Source organism: Arachis stenosperma, chromosome 8 (assembly GCF_014773155.1).
Source record: "Arachis stenosperma cultivar V10309 chromosome 8, arast.V10309.gnm1.PFL2, whole genome shotgun sequence".
NCBI classification, from domain to species: domain Eukaryota; kingdom Viridiplantae; phylum Streptophyta; class Magnoliopsida; order Fabales; family Fabaceae; genus Arachis; species Arachis stenosperma.
The window spans coordinates 46,621,625-46,641,479 of record NC_080384.1 but is presented as its reverse complement, the minus strand read 5'-3'; the positions used below and the strand labels follow the sequence as shown (position 1 = coordinate 46,641,479).

The following is a 19,855-nucleotide window of genomic DNA, read 5'->3' as shown; positions in this document are numbered from 1 at the left end:
TATAATTTCCTTTTCACATGCTAAATTGTGATAGTTTCTTACGATTTATACACTTGCATGTTCCAAACTAAATCATGACAGCCTGTTATGATTTAGTTGAAAATCCTAATTTGTTATCAGTTGCAATGATTTACATAGATTTGAAAAAGGGCCAAGCGATAACAAAATTTCATTTAAGACATTTGTGTAATATTATAACCAGTTTATTTTACATATGTAATTCACAAAAAAATAAAAAGTGTTAAAATTCTAAAATCTTAAGTAACGATTACAGTAAATGAGAAGATATGAGAAAAGGAATATATAATCTAAATAATAAAAATACAAATATTTGACCATTTTTTTATTATAAAAGGTTTAATATTTTAACATTTTATTATTTTGTTAAAAAATATAAAATATGTATGAAATGTATAAAATATTTACAAGAAAACAATTTTAATGATTTTGTCGTGAGTTTCTACCTTTTGAAAAAGAGCTCCCTTACTTGGTTAGCTGTTTATTTTGAATTAATTTGAAAAAAAAAAATCTAATTGTATCCAACACATATTCAAAATGTATATGTTGAATATGTGTTGAATATAGTGAAACAGTTTTTTTTATTAAATATGTATCCAAACATACCTAACGCATACCTGTATCCGTATGCCTGTATGGCAACTCAGCAATTGAGATGATTCACCAATTTGTTTTCCCCTTTAAAAGGAAAAAAATGTTCAATTATTTATATTTCTGGCTAGTATCTAACCACTACATTCTAATCTTATTAGCATAAACTTGACTGACTTGAATTGATAGAAATCTCATGAAAGGTATACAATAATACAAATCTTCTAGCAGTAAGATTTTTCATTTTTGGCATTCGAATCTAATTAATCAAGAGATCAAAATAATTTATAGACTTTACTAATTCTATGTTGGTACAATTAATTATTCACGGTAGACACTCCCATAATAGTACTTTTACATAAAGATAACATTATGAATCCTTAGATGATTTGACATATTTGACTGAATCATCTAACGATTCACAATGAAGATCTCCTATTATTCATTTTCATCTTTGAAGATTAGAATTGTTCATACCCTGGCCCAATGTTAAAGGCCCAGGTCCAATCGAAAGGCCTGATCCAATAGATTAAGCCTAGTAAAGCACCGACCTCCACTTAAGAGGTCGGTGTCCACCACGACTCAGTACGAAGAAGTCGGTTATGAGATTAGCTGGCAGATAAATACTCATTCAAATGAGTAACCGCCCCTGAAATCTCTCTAACCACTTCATAAAGCCATATCTTAACCTCCCCAAGATAATGGGACGGTTATTATCCTAAAGATACGGCACTACTCCAACGGTGGTTATTGGCTCACCACTATAAGTACACTGACACCAATCAGGTATTTCTAAGCCCAATACTCTCTAGACCTGCTCACACTCTTGCTAACTTAGGCATCGGAGTGTCTTTGCAGGTACCACCCCCCATTCCTGCACGCGAGCAAGTCGGACGGAGCCTCCCGAGTTGCAGACACACCCGGAGTTCTCCTCCTTCATACACTTGGGCCATCAAATGTCATCCACCTTATTAATCTCCGGTTACCCACCGTAACATTGGCGCCGTTGCCGGGGACCCGAGAGATCATCCATCGATGGCGGATAGATTCCACGAAGAAGTCCATGCGGAAACGAATTCCGAAGAAGAGAATCTGAACGCAGGTAATGACAACGTGGATGTAACCCTCCACCAGGAAGTTAATGATCAACATAGAGAAGGCACCTCCGGGGTAAAAAACCCGAAGGCAAATCCTTCAGACGAGCGAGAATCGGAAAAGGGTGGACCATCCCACGTAACTGAACTAATGGGGTTGGTCCACAGTCGCTTAGAACAATTGGAGCAAGAGCGGGAGAAGCAGAAAGAAACTGAAAGGTACCTCAAAGAGGAGATGGAACGGCGAAAAGAGTTAGAAAGAAAACTCTTACAGCTAGAATCCTCCCTCAAGGGCCATAACTCCCGTGACGACCAAGAAGATCAATTCCCGGGTGGAGAGGATCCCTTCAGTGAGGACATCATGAGGGCAAAAGTTTCGAGAAACTTTAAAAGCCCTGATATGGACCTCTATGACGGGACCACGGACCCAAAGCATCATCTAAGTAACTTCAAAAGTCGGATGTATCTAGCCGATGCCTCCGACGCTACGAGATGCAAAGCTTTCCCGACCACTTTATCAAAAGCGGCAATGAAGTGGTTCGATAGCCTCCCACCAAGATCTATCATCAGCTTTGAAGACCTCTCAAGGAAGTTTCTGATGAGGTTTTCAATTCAGAAAGATAAGGTAAAACATGCACCGAGCCTCCTGGGAGTAAAACAGGAGGTCGGAGAGTCTTTGCGAGCCTATATGGAAAGGTTCAACAAAGCATGTTTGGAGATACAAGACCTGCCCACAGAGGCAGTCATAATGGGGCTAGTCAATGGGCTCAGAGAAGGTCCTTTCTCACAGTCCATATCTAAAAGACACCCCGTTTCTCTAAGTGATGTACAAGAAAGGGCCGAGAAGTACATCAATATGGAAGAGAATGCGAAATTAAGAGACCTGAGTTGGCGACCCGGACCCCCTCCCTCATCCAAGGAGAGGGAAAGAGAAGTCAAGAAGAAGGAAGAACTCGGTCTCGAAAGGCCCAGAAAATATCACTCTTATACTCCTCTCAAAACCTCTATAGTGGATGTATACAGAGAGATTTGCCACACTGAAAGGCTGCCACCCCCTAGACCTATTAAAAACAAAAAAGGGGGAAGCCGCAGCGACTACTGTGAGTACCATAAAATATATGGTCACTCCACCAACGACTGTTACGACCTCAAAAATGTGATAGAAAAGCTGGCCAGAGAAGGTCGGCTTGATAGATATCTCATGGAAAGGTCGGACACTCACGGGAAAAGAAAGCGAGATGATATGGATAGAAGAGATCCACCACCGCAGACTCCAGAGAGACATATTCATATGATCTCGGGAGGATTTGCGGGAGGGGGCCTCACTAAATCCTCTCGCAAAAGACATCTCAAAAGAGTCTACCAAGTCGAGGAAGAGACACCCGACTTCCCCACTATCTCATTCACGAAAGAAGATGGGCAAGGGATAATTCCCGGGCATGATGATCCCGTGGTGATAACTATGATCCTAGCCAATGCCCATCTCCACAGAACCCTAGTAGACCAAGGAAGCTCGGCGGACATCCTTTTTAAGCCCGCCTTCTTCAAGTTAGGGTTAGATGAAAAAGAGTTGAGAGCCTACCCCGACACCCTATACGGATTGGGGGATACGCCAATAAAATCACTGGGATTCTTACCCCTTCACACCACTTTTGGAAAAGGGGAAAAATCAAGGACTCTGAGCATAGACTTCATAGTCATAGATGAAGGATCAGCCTACAATGACTTAATCGGCAGGACTACTCTTAATCGCCTGGGAGCAGTGGTATCTACTCCCCACCTTTGCATGAAATTCCCAACCCCGGGAGGAATAGCAACGGTGAGGGGAGATCAAAAATTGGCAAGAAAGTGCTACAACGAAAGCCTAAATCTGAGAGGAAAAGGCAAAGAAGTCCACACCATTGAGTTAGGCGGCACAAGAACCAGAGAAGAGCTGCGACCCCAACCGGGAGGAAAAACCGAGGAGATACAAGTCGGTGAGGAGGAAGGAAAAAACACTTACATAGGAGCCAACCTAGGGGAAACCCTAAAACAAAGGTTGGGAGAACTCCTAAGAGCTAATTCCGACCTCTTCGCATGGAAGGCTTCCGACATGCCCGGGATTGATCCCGAGCTCATGTCCCACAAGCTCTCGGTTTTCCCAGGGTCCCGACCTGTACAGCAAAGAAGACGCAAGCTCGGCCCAGAACGAGCCTCAATAGTAGAAGAACAAGTACAGTCGCTCTTGGAAGCCGGCTTTATTAGAGAGGTCAAATACCCAACATGGCTAGCCAATGTAGTGCTAGTCAAGAAACAGAATGGCAAATGGAGAATGTGCGTCGACTATACCGACTTGAATAAGGCATGTCCTAAGGACCCTTATCCTCTACCGAGTATTGATACCCTGGTGGACTCCAGCTCGGGGTACCAATACCTGTCATTCATGGATGCCTACTCGGGATATAACCAAATCCCGATGCACGAACCCGACCAGGAGAAAACATCGTTCATCACACCAAAAGCCAACTATTGCTACGTGGTCATGCCATTCGGACTAAAGAATGCAGGAGCCACGTATCAAAGGCTGATGAACAAAGTGTTTTCCCCCATCTAGGGAGCCTAATGGAGGTATACGTCGACGACATGTTAGTAAAAACCAAGCAAGAAAACGACCTCTTAGCCGATCTCTCACAAGTCTTCAACACTATAAGGTTGCATGGGATGAGACTAAATCCCGCAAAATACGCCTTCGCAGTAGAAGCGGGGAAATTTCTAGGCTTCATGCTAACACAAAGAGGGATTGAGGCCAATCCCGACAAATGCAGAGCCATCCTAGAAATGAAAAGCCCGACTTGTTTGAGAGAGGTTCAACAGCTCAATGGCCGACTTGCAGCCCTCTCCAGATTTTTGGCGGGATCGGCACTAAAATCCCTTCCACTATTTTCTTTATTGAGGAAGGGATGCCAATTTGAATGGACTTTGGAATGCGAGGAGGCATTCCAAGAGTTCAAAAGATTCCTAAGTCAACCTCCTATCTTAACACGACCAGTACCGGGAAAAGACCTTGTCCTATACCTATCCGTAGCAAACAGGGCTGTCTCTTCAACCCTGATCAGAGAAGACGAGGTCGGACAACACCCGGTCTATTTCATCAGTAAGGTACTACAAGGCCCCGAACTAAGGTATCACAAACTTGAGAAGTTTGCCTACTCCTTAGTGATAGCCTCGCGAAGGTTGCGACCTTACTTCCAGGCTCACACAATAAGAGTCCGCACAAACCAACCCATGAAGCAAATCCTCCAAAAGACGGATGTTGCAGGGAGAATGGTTCAATGGGCGATAGAACTCTCCGAGTTCGACCTGAGATATGAAACTCGGACAGCAATTAAAGCCCAATGCCTCGCCGACTTCGTTGCAGAATATGCAGGAGAACAAGAAGAAAAATCGACTACATGGGAACTCTATGTAGACGGATCTTCCAACAAAACAGGGAGCGGCGCAGGCATAATATTGGTAGATGAAAAAGGAACCCAAATAGAGGTATCCTTAAAATTTGAATTCCCGGCCTCGAACAATCAGGCAGAATATGAGGCCTTGATTGCCGGGTTAAAACTAGCAGAGGAAGTTGGTGCCACTAAGGTAGCAATCTACAGCGACTCACAGGTGGTGACCTCCCAAATAAGCGGGAGTATCAGGCAAAGGACCCTAATATGAAAAGGTACTTGGAAAAAACCTTGGAGCACCTCGGGCGCTTCGCAGAAACCGAGGTTAAACACATAACTCGGGATCTAAATAGTAGAGCGGACGCCCTCTCCAAATTAGCAAGTACCAAACCAGGAGGAAACAACAGAAGCCTGATTCAAGAAACCCTTCAAGAACCCTCGGTAGCAAAAACAGAAGATAAACAAGAGACACTTGAGGTAGTCGGTTTAAACCTCGGATGGATGAATCCCTTAGTCGAATACCTGAAATTCGACATCCTCCCTAAAGAGGAAAAAGAAGCCAAAAAGATCCGAAGGGAAGCACAACACTATACCCTGGTAAGAAATGTCCTTTACAGAAGAGGGATATCAACGCCATTATTAAAGTGCGTACCGACCTCAAGGACCACCGAGGTGTTGGAGGAGGTACATAGTGGGATCTGCGGAAACCATCTAGGAGCAAGGTCACTCGCCAGGAAAGTAATCCGAGCAGGATTCTATTGGCCGACCTTGCAAAAGGATGCCACAGACTTTGTGAAAAAGTGCCAGCCATGCCAGATGCATGCAAATTTCCACGTAGCTCCACCCGAAGAGCTCATCAGTATCACTTCTCCCTGGCCCTTCGCAAAATGGGGAATGGATTTGTTAGGCCCTTTTCCCCAAGCACCAGGACAAGTTAAATACTTGATCGTGGGAATAGATTACTTCACAAAGTGGATAGAAGCCGAACCACTAGCCACCATCACCGCTCAAAGGAGTCGCAGGTTCCTCTACAAAAACATCATCACAAGGTATGGAATACCTTATTCCATCACCACAGACAATGGAACTCAATTTACCGATGCCACCTTCAGAAGTCTAGTAGCCAGTCTGAAAATCAAGCACCAATTCACCTCGGTGGAGCACCCACAAGCCAATGGGCAAGCCGAGGCAGCTAACAAGGTCATACTGGCAGGACTCAAGAAGAGGCTACAGGAAGCAAAGGGAGCTTGGGCTGAAGAGCTCCCTCAGGTGCTATGGGCTTATAGGACAACTCCCCAATCCGCCACGGGAGAAACACCCTTCCGACTAGTCTACGGCGTGGAAGCCATGATTCCAATAGAAATCAATGAGCAAAGCCCAAGGGTAATTCTCCATGACGAGGTTGGAAACATACAGGGGCACAAAGAGGAGCTCGACTTGCTCCCCGAAGTCCGAGAAGGGGCCCAAATAAAAGAAGCGGCATTAAAACAAAGGATGACTGCCAGATACAACAAGAAAGTCATTCGAAGAACATTTGCTACAGATGACTTGGTCCTAATCAGAAATGACATTGGAGTCAACAAATCGGGAGAAGGAAAACTCGCCGCAAATTGGAAGGGACCATACAAAGTCAAAGAAGTCTTAGGAAAGGGTTATTATAAAGTAACCGACCTAAATGACACTGAGCTACCAAGGTCGTGGCATGCTTGTAATATGAAAAGGTACTACAGTTAAAAGCGAACTCTACTCCCTGATGTACTCTTTTCCCAACTTCACGAGTTTTTTCCCAAAGAAAAGGGTTTTTTCTGGAGAAGGGTTTTTAATGAGGCATCATAATAGAGGCTAAGGGAAAATAGGCTATCAAGACCCTTAGTAGCAAAAAGGTACCTTCCAAATTAATAAAGATCTTTTTTCAATATCTCTTATAGCATCCTTCTTTATTCTAAGTCTTTCTACGAAACGCGCCGACTTAAGCTCGACAAAGCGTGAAAATCCCATGAACCGACCTAGATGGTCGTCAGGATAAAACGACGAGGTACAAGTCGGCGTAAAGAGGTTATATGAGTTGATCGTAAGAACTCAGGAATCATCCGACTCTCAAGTCGAAATGAAAATCCGAGTAAAACGAACTCGAAAGAGCTCCGAGTAAAAGAAAACCGAGCTCCGAGTAAAGGAAAAACGCATCACAAAAATAACCTAAGTCATAGAAGCTCACTAAAGTAAAGTTGAGTACAAAGGATAACAAAAGAGATAGGAAAACCTGGAAAAAGTTTAAAGGCTGCATAAAAGCCCTTGAACGAAAAAGGCTCGAGAAAAGCAAGCCAACAAAGAGGTTTCTTCAAAAAAGATCAAAAAATATATCAAAAAAGCATGCACGCACGAAGTAACTTAGAACCCTTATCCAAAAAAGGGCATTTATTTTTCTACGCCCTTGTTTAAAAGGGGCAATCGCCATAAATATTTTTGTTTACGGCCTTAAAAGGCCAAAAGGAAATTGTTCACGACCACCAACAGAGAAACAAAGTTTTAAAAAGAGGGGACCCACAGGCCGGGCCCCCATATAGCCATAAAAAATAAAGAGTCATTTCTTCAAAGGAGTCGAGGAATCACCACCGCTAGGCTCAGGAGGGGCGCCACCAGGACCGGCCGGAGGAACGGAGGAAGAACCCGAGGCATCCTTAGGACGAGGAGGAGACTCTATAATCCTCTGCCCCCGAGTCTTCAGGTCTGACTCGGAAATGACCTCGGGGGCAGGAGGATCCACGATGGCGCCATCAATAACTACCTTGTCGGGATGTAAAGGAGAAAGGTCCAAGTCGGGAGCAATAACTCTGACTTGTTCCAAGAAAATTCTCCAAGACTCCTCGGCACCATCGGCGATAGAGTCCTCCAACTCGGCGTATGCGTTCCGAGAGTTTAGCAAGTCCTTCCTCACAGCAACAATATCTTGAAATAAACTGTGGTAGCTGTCTTGTGCTGTTTTCCTCAAATTTGCCTCCAAAGTGCATTGAGCCCGTAGCTTACCTACCTCCTCCCTAAGGTGATCCCTCTCCTTCCTCAATTTATCTCTCTCCTCCTTCAACTCCTTCTCATGTTTTTCAAAAAGAAGAAGCCTCCCCTCCAACTCCTCAACTTTTGAGGTTGCCCCCAAATAGCTGAGGGGAGTCTTCTCAAAAATGTCCAAAAGTTTGCCACAAACACCCGCCGTCCTAAAACTCTCCTCGGCCATGGTGGTAAGGTGGTTTCGAACAGAAACATCATCCATATTTATAAAAGGATAGATGTTCTTTCGGACGAATGCAAGAGCATCCGCCTTAACCCCACCATCAAAAGAAGAAGGGCCAGACTCTAAAGTCTTGCGCTTCTTCTTCTCGGGCTCGGAGAGAATTTGGGCAGAAGGGGGTGGTCGGGGCAAACTCGAGGAAGAAATGACAATGGATTGAGAAGGAGTGCCAGTGTTCTTAGGAGGAGGAGGAGGAGGAGGAGGAGAGGTGATCGCCCTGGCACCCCCGGACCTAGCCCGAGACTTCGCCTTGGCTTCCTGGACCCTTTGGTAGGCCTCCTGAGCGTTCCTTTTTGCCATATCTACAAAAGAAAACAAATAACAAAAATTACAAGTCGGTAGAATGCAAGTCGGCAGAAACAACTCGGAAATCAGGAATGCATGCACTACCTAATTGAGATTGAACAAAAGTCGGTGTTCCCTGGAGGATTTTCCGGGTATCCAAGTATGGGGATTTCCCCCACGCTTCTCGGAAAAACCCCACAATAGCCGCCTCCACCTCGTCCAGGTCATCGGGACCATACTTTTCACAAGAGGAAGGCGGCGACCAATAAAGGGGGAAGCGGGGAGAGGAATGCTCATCCAGGAAAAAGGGGTGGTGACCCTCTACAGCTTGGAGTTTGAAAAAGAAGTTTTTGAAGTCGTGAAAAGATTCGTCGAAAAGGGTGAAAATCCTCCGACCTTGTATGGCTCGGAAGGATACCCACTGCTGTTTGTTGTTTAGCCCACTAAAGGGCTTAGTCATATGGAAAAGAAAGAAGAAAATCTTCAAAGAGGTCGGAAAGTCCAGAGCATGGCTGATAAACTGGTAGATCTTCAGAAAACCCCAAGAATTGGGGTGAAGTTGAGTAGGGGCAACTCTACAGTGATGCAAAACAGATATCTCGAAATCGGAGAAAGGAAGAAAAACACCCAAACGGGTGATCATGCACTCATACATAAAGAAAAAATGAGGGGCCGCCTCATTTTCTCTCCCAAAACAGACCCGGTCTTCAGGACCCGGGATTATTAGTTCATATTTTGGCTCGTCCTCCTCCGAAGTACAGAGCCGGTGATGAGTACGAAGATGAGTGATAAACTCAGCATCGACCAGGGGTTCCTCCCCAAGAACAGTGTCATCAACCCACAAAGAAAGAACATCTACGGAAGCCATTTTTTATACAAAGAAAAGTGGCAGAAACCTACAAAAAGAAAAAGAAAAAGAAAAATAAAAAAACACGGCCCCTAAAGAGGAGAGATGCGAAGCCAGAATCTACAGGTCGACCTATCTACTTACAAAACAAAACATGCAAATGCGAAGCATGACATAAAAGAAACAAAACTAACCTTTATCCGAAGAAACGAAGGTTGGAAAGAACGGAAATCTTCGAACACAAGAATGCAGCACGAGCAGGGAAAAAGAAAAGTTTGAAAGATTGCAGAAACGGAAAAACGAAAGAGAGGGAAAGTATTTATAAATAGGCTGAGGGGCATAATAGTAAAAACGAGGCAGTCATTAATGAGACTGCACCGTTACCAAAGCCCTCAATCCCTAAACGCTTCCCCAACGGACACGACGCTTGAATTGACGTAACTGTCAGAAACAAAAGGTCGCGAAAATCACGTCGGTTTCAAAACCCGTGAAGGTCGGCTACGAACCCGAGTTAAATACTTGAACCCAAGCCTTAAAAGGAACTCGGGCTCAAGTAGGGGCACTGTTTATACCCTGGCCCAATGTTAAAGGCCCAGGTCCAATCGAAAGGCCTGATCCAATAGATTAAGCCTAGTAAAGCACCGACCTCCACTTAAGAGGTCGGTGTCCACCACGACTCAGTACGAAGAAGTCGGTTATGAGATTAGCTGGCAGATAAATACTCATTCAAATGAGTAACCGCCCCTGAAATCTCTCTAACCACTTCATAAAGCCATATCTTAACCTCCCCAAGATAATGGGACGGTTATTATCCTAAAGATACGGCACTACTCCAACGGTGGTTATTGGCTCACCACTATAAGTACACTGACACCAATCAGGTATTTCTAAGCCCAATACTCTCTAGACCTGCTCACACTCATGCTAACTTAGGCATCGGAGTGTCTTTGCAGGTACCACCCCCCATTCCTGCACGCGAGCAAGTCGGACGGAGCCTCCCGAGTTGCAGACACACCCGGAGTTCTCCTCCTTCATACACTTGGGCCATCAAACGTCATCCACCTTATTAATCTCCGGTTACCCACCGTAACAAGAACTAAAAAAACTTAGAACTAAAAAATCACCAAAAGAGTAGTAATTATACGTCTTCTATGCCATATTCCTAATACTCAACAACGAGTAAATGATACTAGAATACATCATATTAGAAATATTAGTAAATATTTCCTATATTTAGTGGTAATTAAGAAAATTATTAGGAGGATGTACAAGAAAAATTTATCATTTTCTTAATATAGGCCCATATTAATCATCCATATATATATAACCTACCTCTTCCTACCTGTAGAGTTTTGGCAACAGAAAGATTAACGTTATTATTCAAGACAAAATAGCCCAAAAATATATGACATGCATGTAGTCAAGGGTTCATAATTAGTTGGGTGAACTTGTATAGATTCTTTCAGTTCCCAGCTGAATGACTTGGTCTCCTTTTCTTTAATTTCAGTTAAGAAAATTTCGGACAATGTAGAATCTGAATTAAAAAAGTGCTGGTAACATGTTGATTCTTTCAATTGCCAAGCTTGACAGTTGTCATGTCGTCAAGAAAACTTGGCCCTATCTCTCTCATTGTAAAGATTGTGTTTGTTGAACCTCCTCATTTACCTTTGCTTATAAGTATTGCCTACTGGTTCATGCAAGTCGTGAAGTATAAAAGTATAAAATTGCAACAAATTAGAAACAACAAAAAGGCATCTCAAATGGCATTGAAACACCTCTTCTTTCTTCTCATGGTATCCTTCTCATTAGGTAATGATAATTACATATCAGTTGTTACACAACTTACTTTTCCTAGGTTTATTGCAGCTTTGGTGACAATCTGCCTCTTTTTTATTACCCTTTTATTTCTCAGGAGTGGACGCAACGGTTTTTACATTGCAAAATAGATGCAGGAACACAATTTGGCCTGGGATCCTAACAGCATCAGGAAAGCCACAACTCATGGATGGGGGGGTTCAACTAAGATCTGGTCAAGCTGTAAACATCACTGCACCAAAAGCATGGTCTGGCCGGTTCTGGGGTCGACGAGGATGCTCTTTTGATAGCTCTGGTAGTGGATTGTGCGTCACCGGTGATTGTGGAGGCAAGCTCAAGTGTGATGGTGCTGGGGGAGTGCCACCAGCTTCGCTAGCAGAGTTTACCCTAGACAGCCCAGAGGGGGACTTTTATGACGTTAGCCTTGTTGATGGTTACAACATGCCAGTGTCAATCTTCCCCTCCGGAGGATCCGGTCAGTGTAAGGCTGTCACTTGCCGTTCGGATTTGAACAGAAACTGCCCAAGTGGATTGGAGTTGAGAAGAAATGGGAAAATTGTTGGTTGTAAGAGTGCATGTATGGCATTCAACAAGCCACAATATTGTTGCACTGGAGACTTTAATAGCCCAAATAAGTGCCAACCAACAAACTATTCAAAGGTGTTCAAGGCTTCTTGTCCTCAGGCTTATAGCTATGCCTTTGATGATTCAACCAGCACTTTCACTTGCCAAGGAGCTGACTATTTAATTAGGTTTTGTTAGGGAGGGGAGGGGTAAAATAGACATTATCTTTTTCAGTTTTTTTTTTTGTTTTTGTTTTTTTGGAGAAAGGGGGGGTTTACATTTGGATTTTGTATAACTTCTTTTCTAGATTTTGTAGTTTCTTTTATATACAAGCTATGTAAGAGTATACTTTCTACGGAAATGTTATACTATACATGAAGACAGGAATATATTATGAATAAACTCATTACGAATTAAGAAAATAAGGAATTAATTACAACAAAGGAATAGCAAATATAAGGTTATGATGGAAATAATGAAACAAAAATCTGCGAAATGAGATGCAGATAGTCAAAAAAAAAAAAAAAGAAAAGAAACCTAGGAGATCCATCAAATCAAAACCAATGTATGAACAATAGTTCCATCAAATGCATCAATATGCAAACCCCATTAATCCTTACAGAAGAACATAAACCTTTTTCAAATTTAATATTAATGAGGTCACCTTGTCCAAATCCCCACAAACTCGTTAGCTCATCTTTGCAACCGTCTCTCCCGAATTCTTGTTAGTTGGAGGAAAGATGATTTGCCTAGTGAATACACAAGCTATAAATTAATCTTCTAATATATAGCTATGATGATGACACGTTTTATACTAGAGGTAGAAAGACTATATGTAGAATCCACACTAGCACGCGCTTGAAATGAGGAGGATAGTACTTACCAGAAGACTATGGCGGCACCGGGTGAAAAAAAAGAATTCAAAATATGCTGCAACAATTGAATATCCTTTTAGCCTTTTGGCATTCAGGCTCTTGTAATGGGATCTTAATCTTTGTTCCTCCAAGTTCAAGGTTTACTTTATCCCAATTCAGTTCAGTTCCATCCAAAATGATGTGCTTCTTACTCACAGTTCTATATACTTGGGAGAGGAGACCGAGGAATGCTGACTCCACATTTTTGGATTCAAGTGCCGATGCTTCAATGAAGAAGAGATTCTCCTTCTCAGCAAGGTCTTTGGCTGCCTCAACCGGCACTGCTCGAGCAGAACTAAGGTCAGACTTGTTGCCGACAAGCATGACAATTATATTCTTATCTGTATGCATCCTCAGCTCCTCCAACCACTTTTCAATATGGTCAAAGCTTTGGTGGTTGGTTATGTCATATGCTAGTAACGCGCCAGTTGCACCTCTATAGTATGCAGTTGTAATTGCTTGGTATCTGTCATGAATGCCAACATCACAAGAAGGGGAAAAAGAGAACAACTGAGCATTTTCTCATTAAGGTACATGAATTAACACTATTGGTCTCTCTCAGAACTCAGGAACAAAGTCTAAGTAAATGTCAATATTGTTGTAAGAAAATGAATTGACTAGAATTTCAAGGACATTCTTAGGAAGAATATCAGCAAACATTCAAGTACATAAGTAACAAACTGAAGTCAGCATTATTAATTAATGTGGATATTGGTAAACAAGTTTAATTCATAACACGCTCGCCAAAATTTAGTTGCAGTGTAAGGCGATAAACAAGAATCAAGAAACATATTCTAAGAACTTTGATGAACATTATGTTTCATGACCATCATTCACAAGGATCTTGCGATTTGATTATATTAAAATGCGCTATGCTCTAAGATGTAAAATGTAAACAAAATTGAGCAGGAAAATGAGTCTCAGCACTAATCAATCTTGTTAAAATTACAGGGATGGTCTTCTTATCTCAAAAGAAGATCAGATCTTGCACAGAATTCAGCTATATTCATAGTTCTATCCATATAAATATGATCATTTTAGCTCATCACAAAAAAGCTCATAGAATAAAACCCTAATAAGCAAAGAAATGAACAAATCAAAGAGAAAAAATGGACCTTTCTTGACCAGCAGTGTCCCAAATCTGTGCCTTGACAACTTTGTGATCCATGAGAACCGTCTTGGTGAGAAACTCAACCCCGATCGTGGCCTTGGATTTCAAGTTGAATTCGTTCTTAACAAAGCGATTCAAGAGCTGAGACTTGCCAACACCAGAGTCGCCAATCATCACAATCTTGAACATGTAATCGATTCCCTCTTCCAATTCACCTTGCCAGTGAGCCATGGCGTCTTTCGAAAACAAAGCAAAGAACACGTTGGAAGCCACAGAGAGAGAGAGAGAGTGTTTTATAAGGCGGTAGTTGGATACGCATTTTGAGAAGGAAACGGAGGGAAGGAATGGGAAGTGGAATATCACACTGTCTGTCTTCATCACGCTTCCGTGTTTTCTTTTTCTCACAACGGTTACTGCCACGGAAAGCGTTGCTTTTTCATTTTCAATTTTTTATGACTTACATAACCTGAATTTAATTTTGATACATAATTATTACAAATCAATTTCATGCGTATATCTAATTATATAATATCACATCAATCAAAATAATTATTCCTGATATTGATATTAATAGCCATTTAAAAAAAACGATTATATAAAATATTATAACTATCGGTATATTAAAATTAAAATAAGATTCTTTTGAAAGAAACAATTTTTTTTCTTTAATTTGGTCTTTATAATTATATTTTTCTCGTTTTGATCCTAGAAAATTTATGTGTTTTAAATTTTAATTGTTTTAACTTATTTTAATATATTAAATTTGATATTTAAAATTAATTTTAAAAAATACTAGATAAATAAATTATTTTTATAACCAAATTTAATTAATTTTTACCTTCTAAGAAAAAAAAAGTAGCGTGAATTTACGCAAATATGTGTGGGTGATTAGTTGTGCGAATAAGTTATTAGACCAACTTAATTAAACTTAATTATCAAAATGATTTGATTATATAATTACCATTTAATTTATACATTAGTATTTAACGAAATAAATTAAGAATAAACTCTATAATAAAAAAATTTGAATTTTCTATAATCAATAACTAGAAATAAAATTTCAAAGCCCAAAGTGGAATTTTAAACCATTTATAAAGATTAAAAATTTACTTAGGTCATTTTTTTCCTATGAATAAGTGGAAAACCGAGATGGTAGATGGAAATTGGTTTAATAAATACTTTATAAGTATCAAAATTTTGAAAAATATTTTTTAAAATAAAAAAGTTGGCAAAATTAATAAAATGATAATATAATACTTTAATTATCTTAAATATAACATTTATTATTTATGAACCGAATAAACTATTAAAATAATATTCAAAAAATTTTATCGATAACAAAAATAACTCTAAAATACACTAATGACAAATAAATCCCTTAAAAATTTTAAAATTTAAGAAAAGTGCCCATCTATCAAGTGAGACCATTTTGGTTGACAACAAATGCTCAGTTAGCTAATAGAAGAGATAACATGGCTAGTTCTGAGAAGTACATAATGATCTGACATTATAATTTATTATTTAAAATGACAAGCTGGAAATTAAATCCCCAATTCAATCTATCAAAATAAAAATCAAAATCCAATTAAAAATACTATTTATACACTCAAATCAGTCACTAATGACGGAAGTTACTCTAATCTGTTACTTAGTTAGAATAGTTTCACTGTCTCACCACCTTCCACATTTAGAGTATAGATAGTTTCTATACTCTATCATTCAGTCAGTGATGAATGTTAACAAAATTCAGATGCAGATGTTAACTCTGGACTCAGCTATCTTTTCTCTTAACTCTCTCTTTCTCTGCTTTTTTCTCTGCTCCTTTTACTAGTTCTAGTTTCAACTATCCTCAGGTACCTTTCAACTAAAATTAGCCACTCTATTTTTATACCTATAAAAATACAATACATATCAGCCTAAGAAATCATACACGCGGCAAAACATATAGCTCCTCAATAGCAGTGGCAATCTATACCCAACTGTTTAGACTTTTTTTGTGCAATCATGTACAACGTGCACCCACACGAATGAAAATGTAGCCCCAATTAGAAGAGCATGCCACAGACCACAGAACTTTGTAGTGATACGTTCTTGAGAATTTTGATCTAGACTGATATTTATAGCAGATACCTTCTTCTCTGGAGCTTGGCCTGATAATCAACAGGTTCTAATTAAGTTTATGTATATGAATGTTATCTGCAGAAACTTCATGCCTAACTAGTTAATCCTTGATTGTATTGAGTTGGAACCACTTCAGTTTTGGCGGTCATTGCTATTCATATTATAATCAAACATTACTAAAGATAATAATAATAATAATCAAACATTCTCAAAATTATACTTCGAAATTCGGTTACAATCAAGCACGTTCAAAACTGTAGTCAAACTTCACAAATTAAAATCATTCACAAAGTTTGATAAATAAAATTATGCATGTTTTAAGCTAATCATGACCATAGATGCTTACTTCGTATATTCCAAAATTAACTACAAATGTCTCAATTCATCTATAAGGGAATCAGATGCAAGTGGATGTGCCTTTTGAAAACATGAACTTTAAAAACTAAATCTTCCATGTTAATCAGTTCAAAGACATAAACGTCTTCGGCTTGCAATCCATTCTCATGCACAAACAAGAACCAACCACCTGAGCCATTGTCTTTTCCCAACCTTAGGCGCCACATCCTTCTTCTTGTCCTCAATGTAACCTTTTTTAAAGTTCGTACATGCACTTGATATAATATTATGTGAGGTAGTTTGGCTTTATGAACAACGTGAAGAAAGGGTTATATGAGATGCATTTCTGGCTACTTTTTAAACTTTAAGTTCCTTCTGTCAATTCAAAGATGATGTTCTTCATCAAATAGAACCCATTTCAAGAAAAAGTAAAAGTCACCAGATGCAGGAATATAATTCAAATAAATAACTCTTCAAGCACACTACCTTGTTCCTCTTAATCTCAGGGGGAAAGGCTATAGTGGGAAAAAAAAGAGAATTTGTTGATCCTCTGGCACTGGTCATATGTGCCAACTTCATGATCCCGTGCACACTCGATAGTCAAGAGTATAAAAAATGGGCAACACTAGTCAAAGAAAGATGATCTGAATAAGACAAATAATTTGTAATTTTACATTATGAAGTTTGATTGTTAGTGTTACAACTTACAAGACTTACAAGACTTACAATCAAAACTGTTTCTTTTTCTTTTCCAAGTAAGAATGGTGTCTCTGAAAGTTCAACACTGCCCAGACTAAGTGTCTTAGCCCTATTTCTGGCCAAAGTGCAGCTGGTGAATACAAAGGACAGGTACTAGTCTGCCAAAGAAGAAAATTGCTAAGACGAACCTCTCCAGAAGTTCGGATTAAGATGTCAGGGTCAGGTGCCACTGCCATGTACATGTTCTTCTCGACATCGGTCAGTTTAATAGCCGGAAGCTCGCCCTGATCATGCTTGCCCTCTTCTGCTATTTCAACCATCCCATTGCATGATGAAGTTTCAGTTTTTCCGGATCTATCCGTGGATCCATCGGCATCTTGTTTTGCATAGTCTTCACAAGAATCTTGAGCATTCACTCGGATACCATTTCTTTTCGGGGACCTGTCAAGTTGTCCAATTGTGCCATTGGACACTGTTGCATTCCATTTTTCCTTGAATGATTCTTCAACAGCATGCACAATCTCATCACTTGAAGTATAGGCTACACAAACTAACAATACTCTCTGTTTGTTGTGGGCAGTGACCTTCATTGCCTTTTCCATTGAAATCCTCACAGGTTCAGCCAATAACTGCAAGTTTCCAATGAAATGTAGTTTAACACCGTATTCATTGATAATGCTTTCATCTTGAAGCAACTCCTCAATCTTTTCTCGCATCAATTCCATCAAGGATTGCACCTCTTTAGGCTTTCTTTTGAAGTTATCGATGCTGAATGCATAGACAGTTACATACTTCACTCCTAATTCATAACAATACCTAAGCATGGAAATGAGAGATGAAAATCCAGCCTTATGGCCAATCCCTTCAGCCAAGTTAGTCTTCTTTGCAAACCTTCGATTCCCATCCATGATAAAAGCAATATGATTTGGCACAGGACCAATAGATAATATGCCAAATATGCATCTCCTAAGACAGCTGCATAAACCTCCAAGCAGGTTGCTTGTAATACCTCCAGTATCTTTGTGCATGGATGTGTTCAGCAATGCAACTCAAAGTGTCTAAGATAAACCTACCAGAGGAAAACTTTGTTATAAGTTAGCATTAGAAAGAGTTAAAGCAACAGGAGCACATTATCAAGATACAAGCTCAACAGCTTAAAAGCAATAACAATGTCAAACATAAATGCAATACAGAAAATCAGTAATTAACAGTTTATATGATTGCTTGTTTAGTCTAAAACTTGAATCATGTGCAAGCTAATAGGTTTCTAAAATTAGGAACTTTACTGTTACATTTGATGAGAATATTTTCTGTCAATAATGATGGTTTCTATTCAGGATTACAAGTTTTTATAGAGGATCTAAGCATCATTCCAGTATCAGCCAAAAGAGTTATAATACTAAAAGTTGCTTCTCCAGATACCTGTTTCTTCCTAGTTAGTAGCAAAGATGTTAGAAAAATATTAAAAGGCTTATTAGTTTGACATTAGTCATAGTTTTCCTCGAGGGGACATAGACAGATTGATTTTTCAATTCCAAATGTTAATTGCCAAGCATAATATATTAGTGTGTTTGAAAGATACCCCTGACAATTTTAACAAAATAGTTAGCACTTTAATCTTTAAATTTAAAATTAGCAATTTTAACTTAATAATTAGCATTTTAACATAAAAAAATAACATTTTTTAATTCAAAATTTATACTCAACTAAAAAATCAACATGTTCAACTCAAAATTAGCATCCAAACACACTGAACTTATTACATCCAAACACACATACATACACCCCCAACCCACCCACAAAAAAAAAAGGGGGGGGGGGGGGGGGGGGGATAGTAATGCATCATGAATTTTGTGAGGATGTTCTCTCCCTGGTACAATTATGCATATTTTTCTTAGTAAAGTCCTTCAAGCACGAGATTAAATCATTATCCTACCTTATATGCAAGCATTTTTTTTCAGTGGTCCAATACTCTTAGTCTCTCTTAACACTAACTGGCTAAAATTAAATCACCATCCTAATTAAAGGTCCTAAATTCAATACATGACTATATCCAAGCTTGTTCAACTATCAAAACTTGAGTTAATTCACAAATCCAAGCAGCCCGTGCAAATTAAAATGTTGCAAAACCAAATTTGATCATAACTTGGGACACAGATTGAATAATATTCTGATTTGAGAAACACTCACAACCCAAATTTAGGGTTGGGGGATGAGGTGAAAATCAAGCATAGATACCACAGAATTAGAGATTTACTTACAAAAAGTTATAAAATTTACCCTAAACAAATGAAAGGTTCCTTCTCTTCAAACCATAGATACCACAAATTTACTGCTATTGTTCTGCCATAAACCTAAAGAAACATTTGGTCACTCTTGTTCTGCAGTAATGGTTCTTTCATTCTTATACCCAAAATATAGTCTTCCCTCTCAACCTTTCTGATCCTTCTTCTACATCTTTACCAACACCAATAAACTAATTTAAAAAATTAAAACGAAAGAAAGAAAAAATGCTCACCAGATTAACCACAATACGTAGATCAGGGTTCGATTCAGAGGAGAAGCAACGGCACACGGCCAGAGGGAAAGAAGAAGAACCGGATGGCCACACCTGTGACGGCAACGGCGAAGGGAATAAGAAAGCAGGAGAAGAGGCGAGGCCGTGAAGGTGGGTGGCGGCAGCGCAATGAGGAGGAAAGTGAGACTTAGTCTGAGAGATTCAGAGATTGGGGAACGCTACCACGTCAAAATAAAA

General features: G+C 39.9%; 3 protein-coding genes across 4 annotated transcripts; 1 reads left to right on the top strand and 2 right to left on the bottom strand.

The window, feature by feature from the left end:
• Positions 1-11,275: 11,275 nt before the first annotated feature.
• On the top strand, positions 11,276-12,117 carry LOC130946910 (pathogenesis-related thaumatin-like protein 3.5). The gene is made up of 2 exons (XM_057875806.1): positions 11,276-11,349; positions 11,453-12,117. Exons 1-2 carry the CDS (start codon positions 11,301-11,303, stop codon positions 12,115-12,117), a joined length of 714 nt encoding a protein of 237 aa, XP_057731789.1. The 5' UTR covers positions 11,276-11,300.
• A 305-nt stretch (positions 12,118-12,422) lies between these two features.
• On the bottom strand, positions 12,423-14,344 carry LOC130946909 (ras-related protein RGP1-like). Its single transcript, XM_057875805.1, has 3 exons — positions 13,949-14,344; positions 12,803-13,299; positions 12,423-12,668 (listed from the first exon to the last, which is right to left on the bottom strand). The coding sequence occupies exons 1-2, from the start codon at positions 14,320-14,322 to the stop codon at positions 12,840-12,842; spliced, it is 834 nt and encodes a 277-aa protein (XP_057731788.1). The 5' UTR covers positions 14,323-14,344; the 3' UTR covers positions 12,423-12,668; positions 12,803-12,839.
• Positions 14,345-16,828: 2,484 nt separating this feature from the next.
• On the bottom strand, positions 16,829-19,855 carry LOC130943435 (dehydrodolichyl diphosphate synthase CPT3-like). Of its 2 annotated transcripts, none has more exons than XM_057871311.1 (2): positions 19,619-19,855; positions 16,829-18,183 (listed from the first exon to the last, which is right to left on the bottom strand). In XM_057871311.1, exon 2 carries the CDS (start codon positions 18,126-18,128, stop codon positions 17,130-17,132), a length of 999 nt encoding a protein of 332 aa, XP_057727294.1. In that variant the 5' UTR covers positions 18,129-18,183; positions 19,619-19,855; the 3' UTR covers positions 16,829-17,129. The 2 variants fall into 2 exon arrangements, with proteins under 2 accessions (XP_057727294.1, XP_057727293.1); XM_057871310.1 differs by having other exon boundaries at positions 16,969-18,169.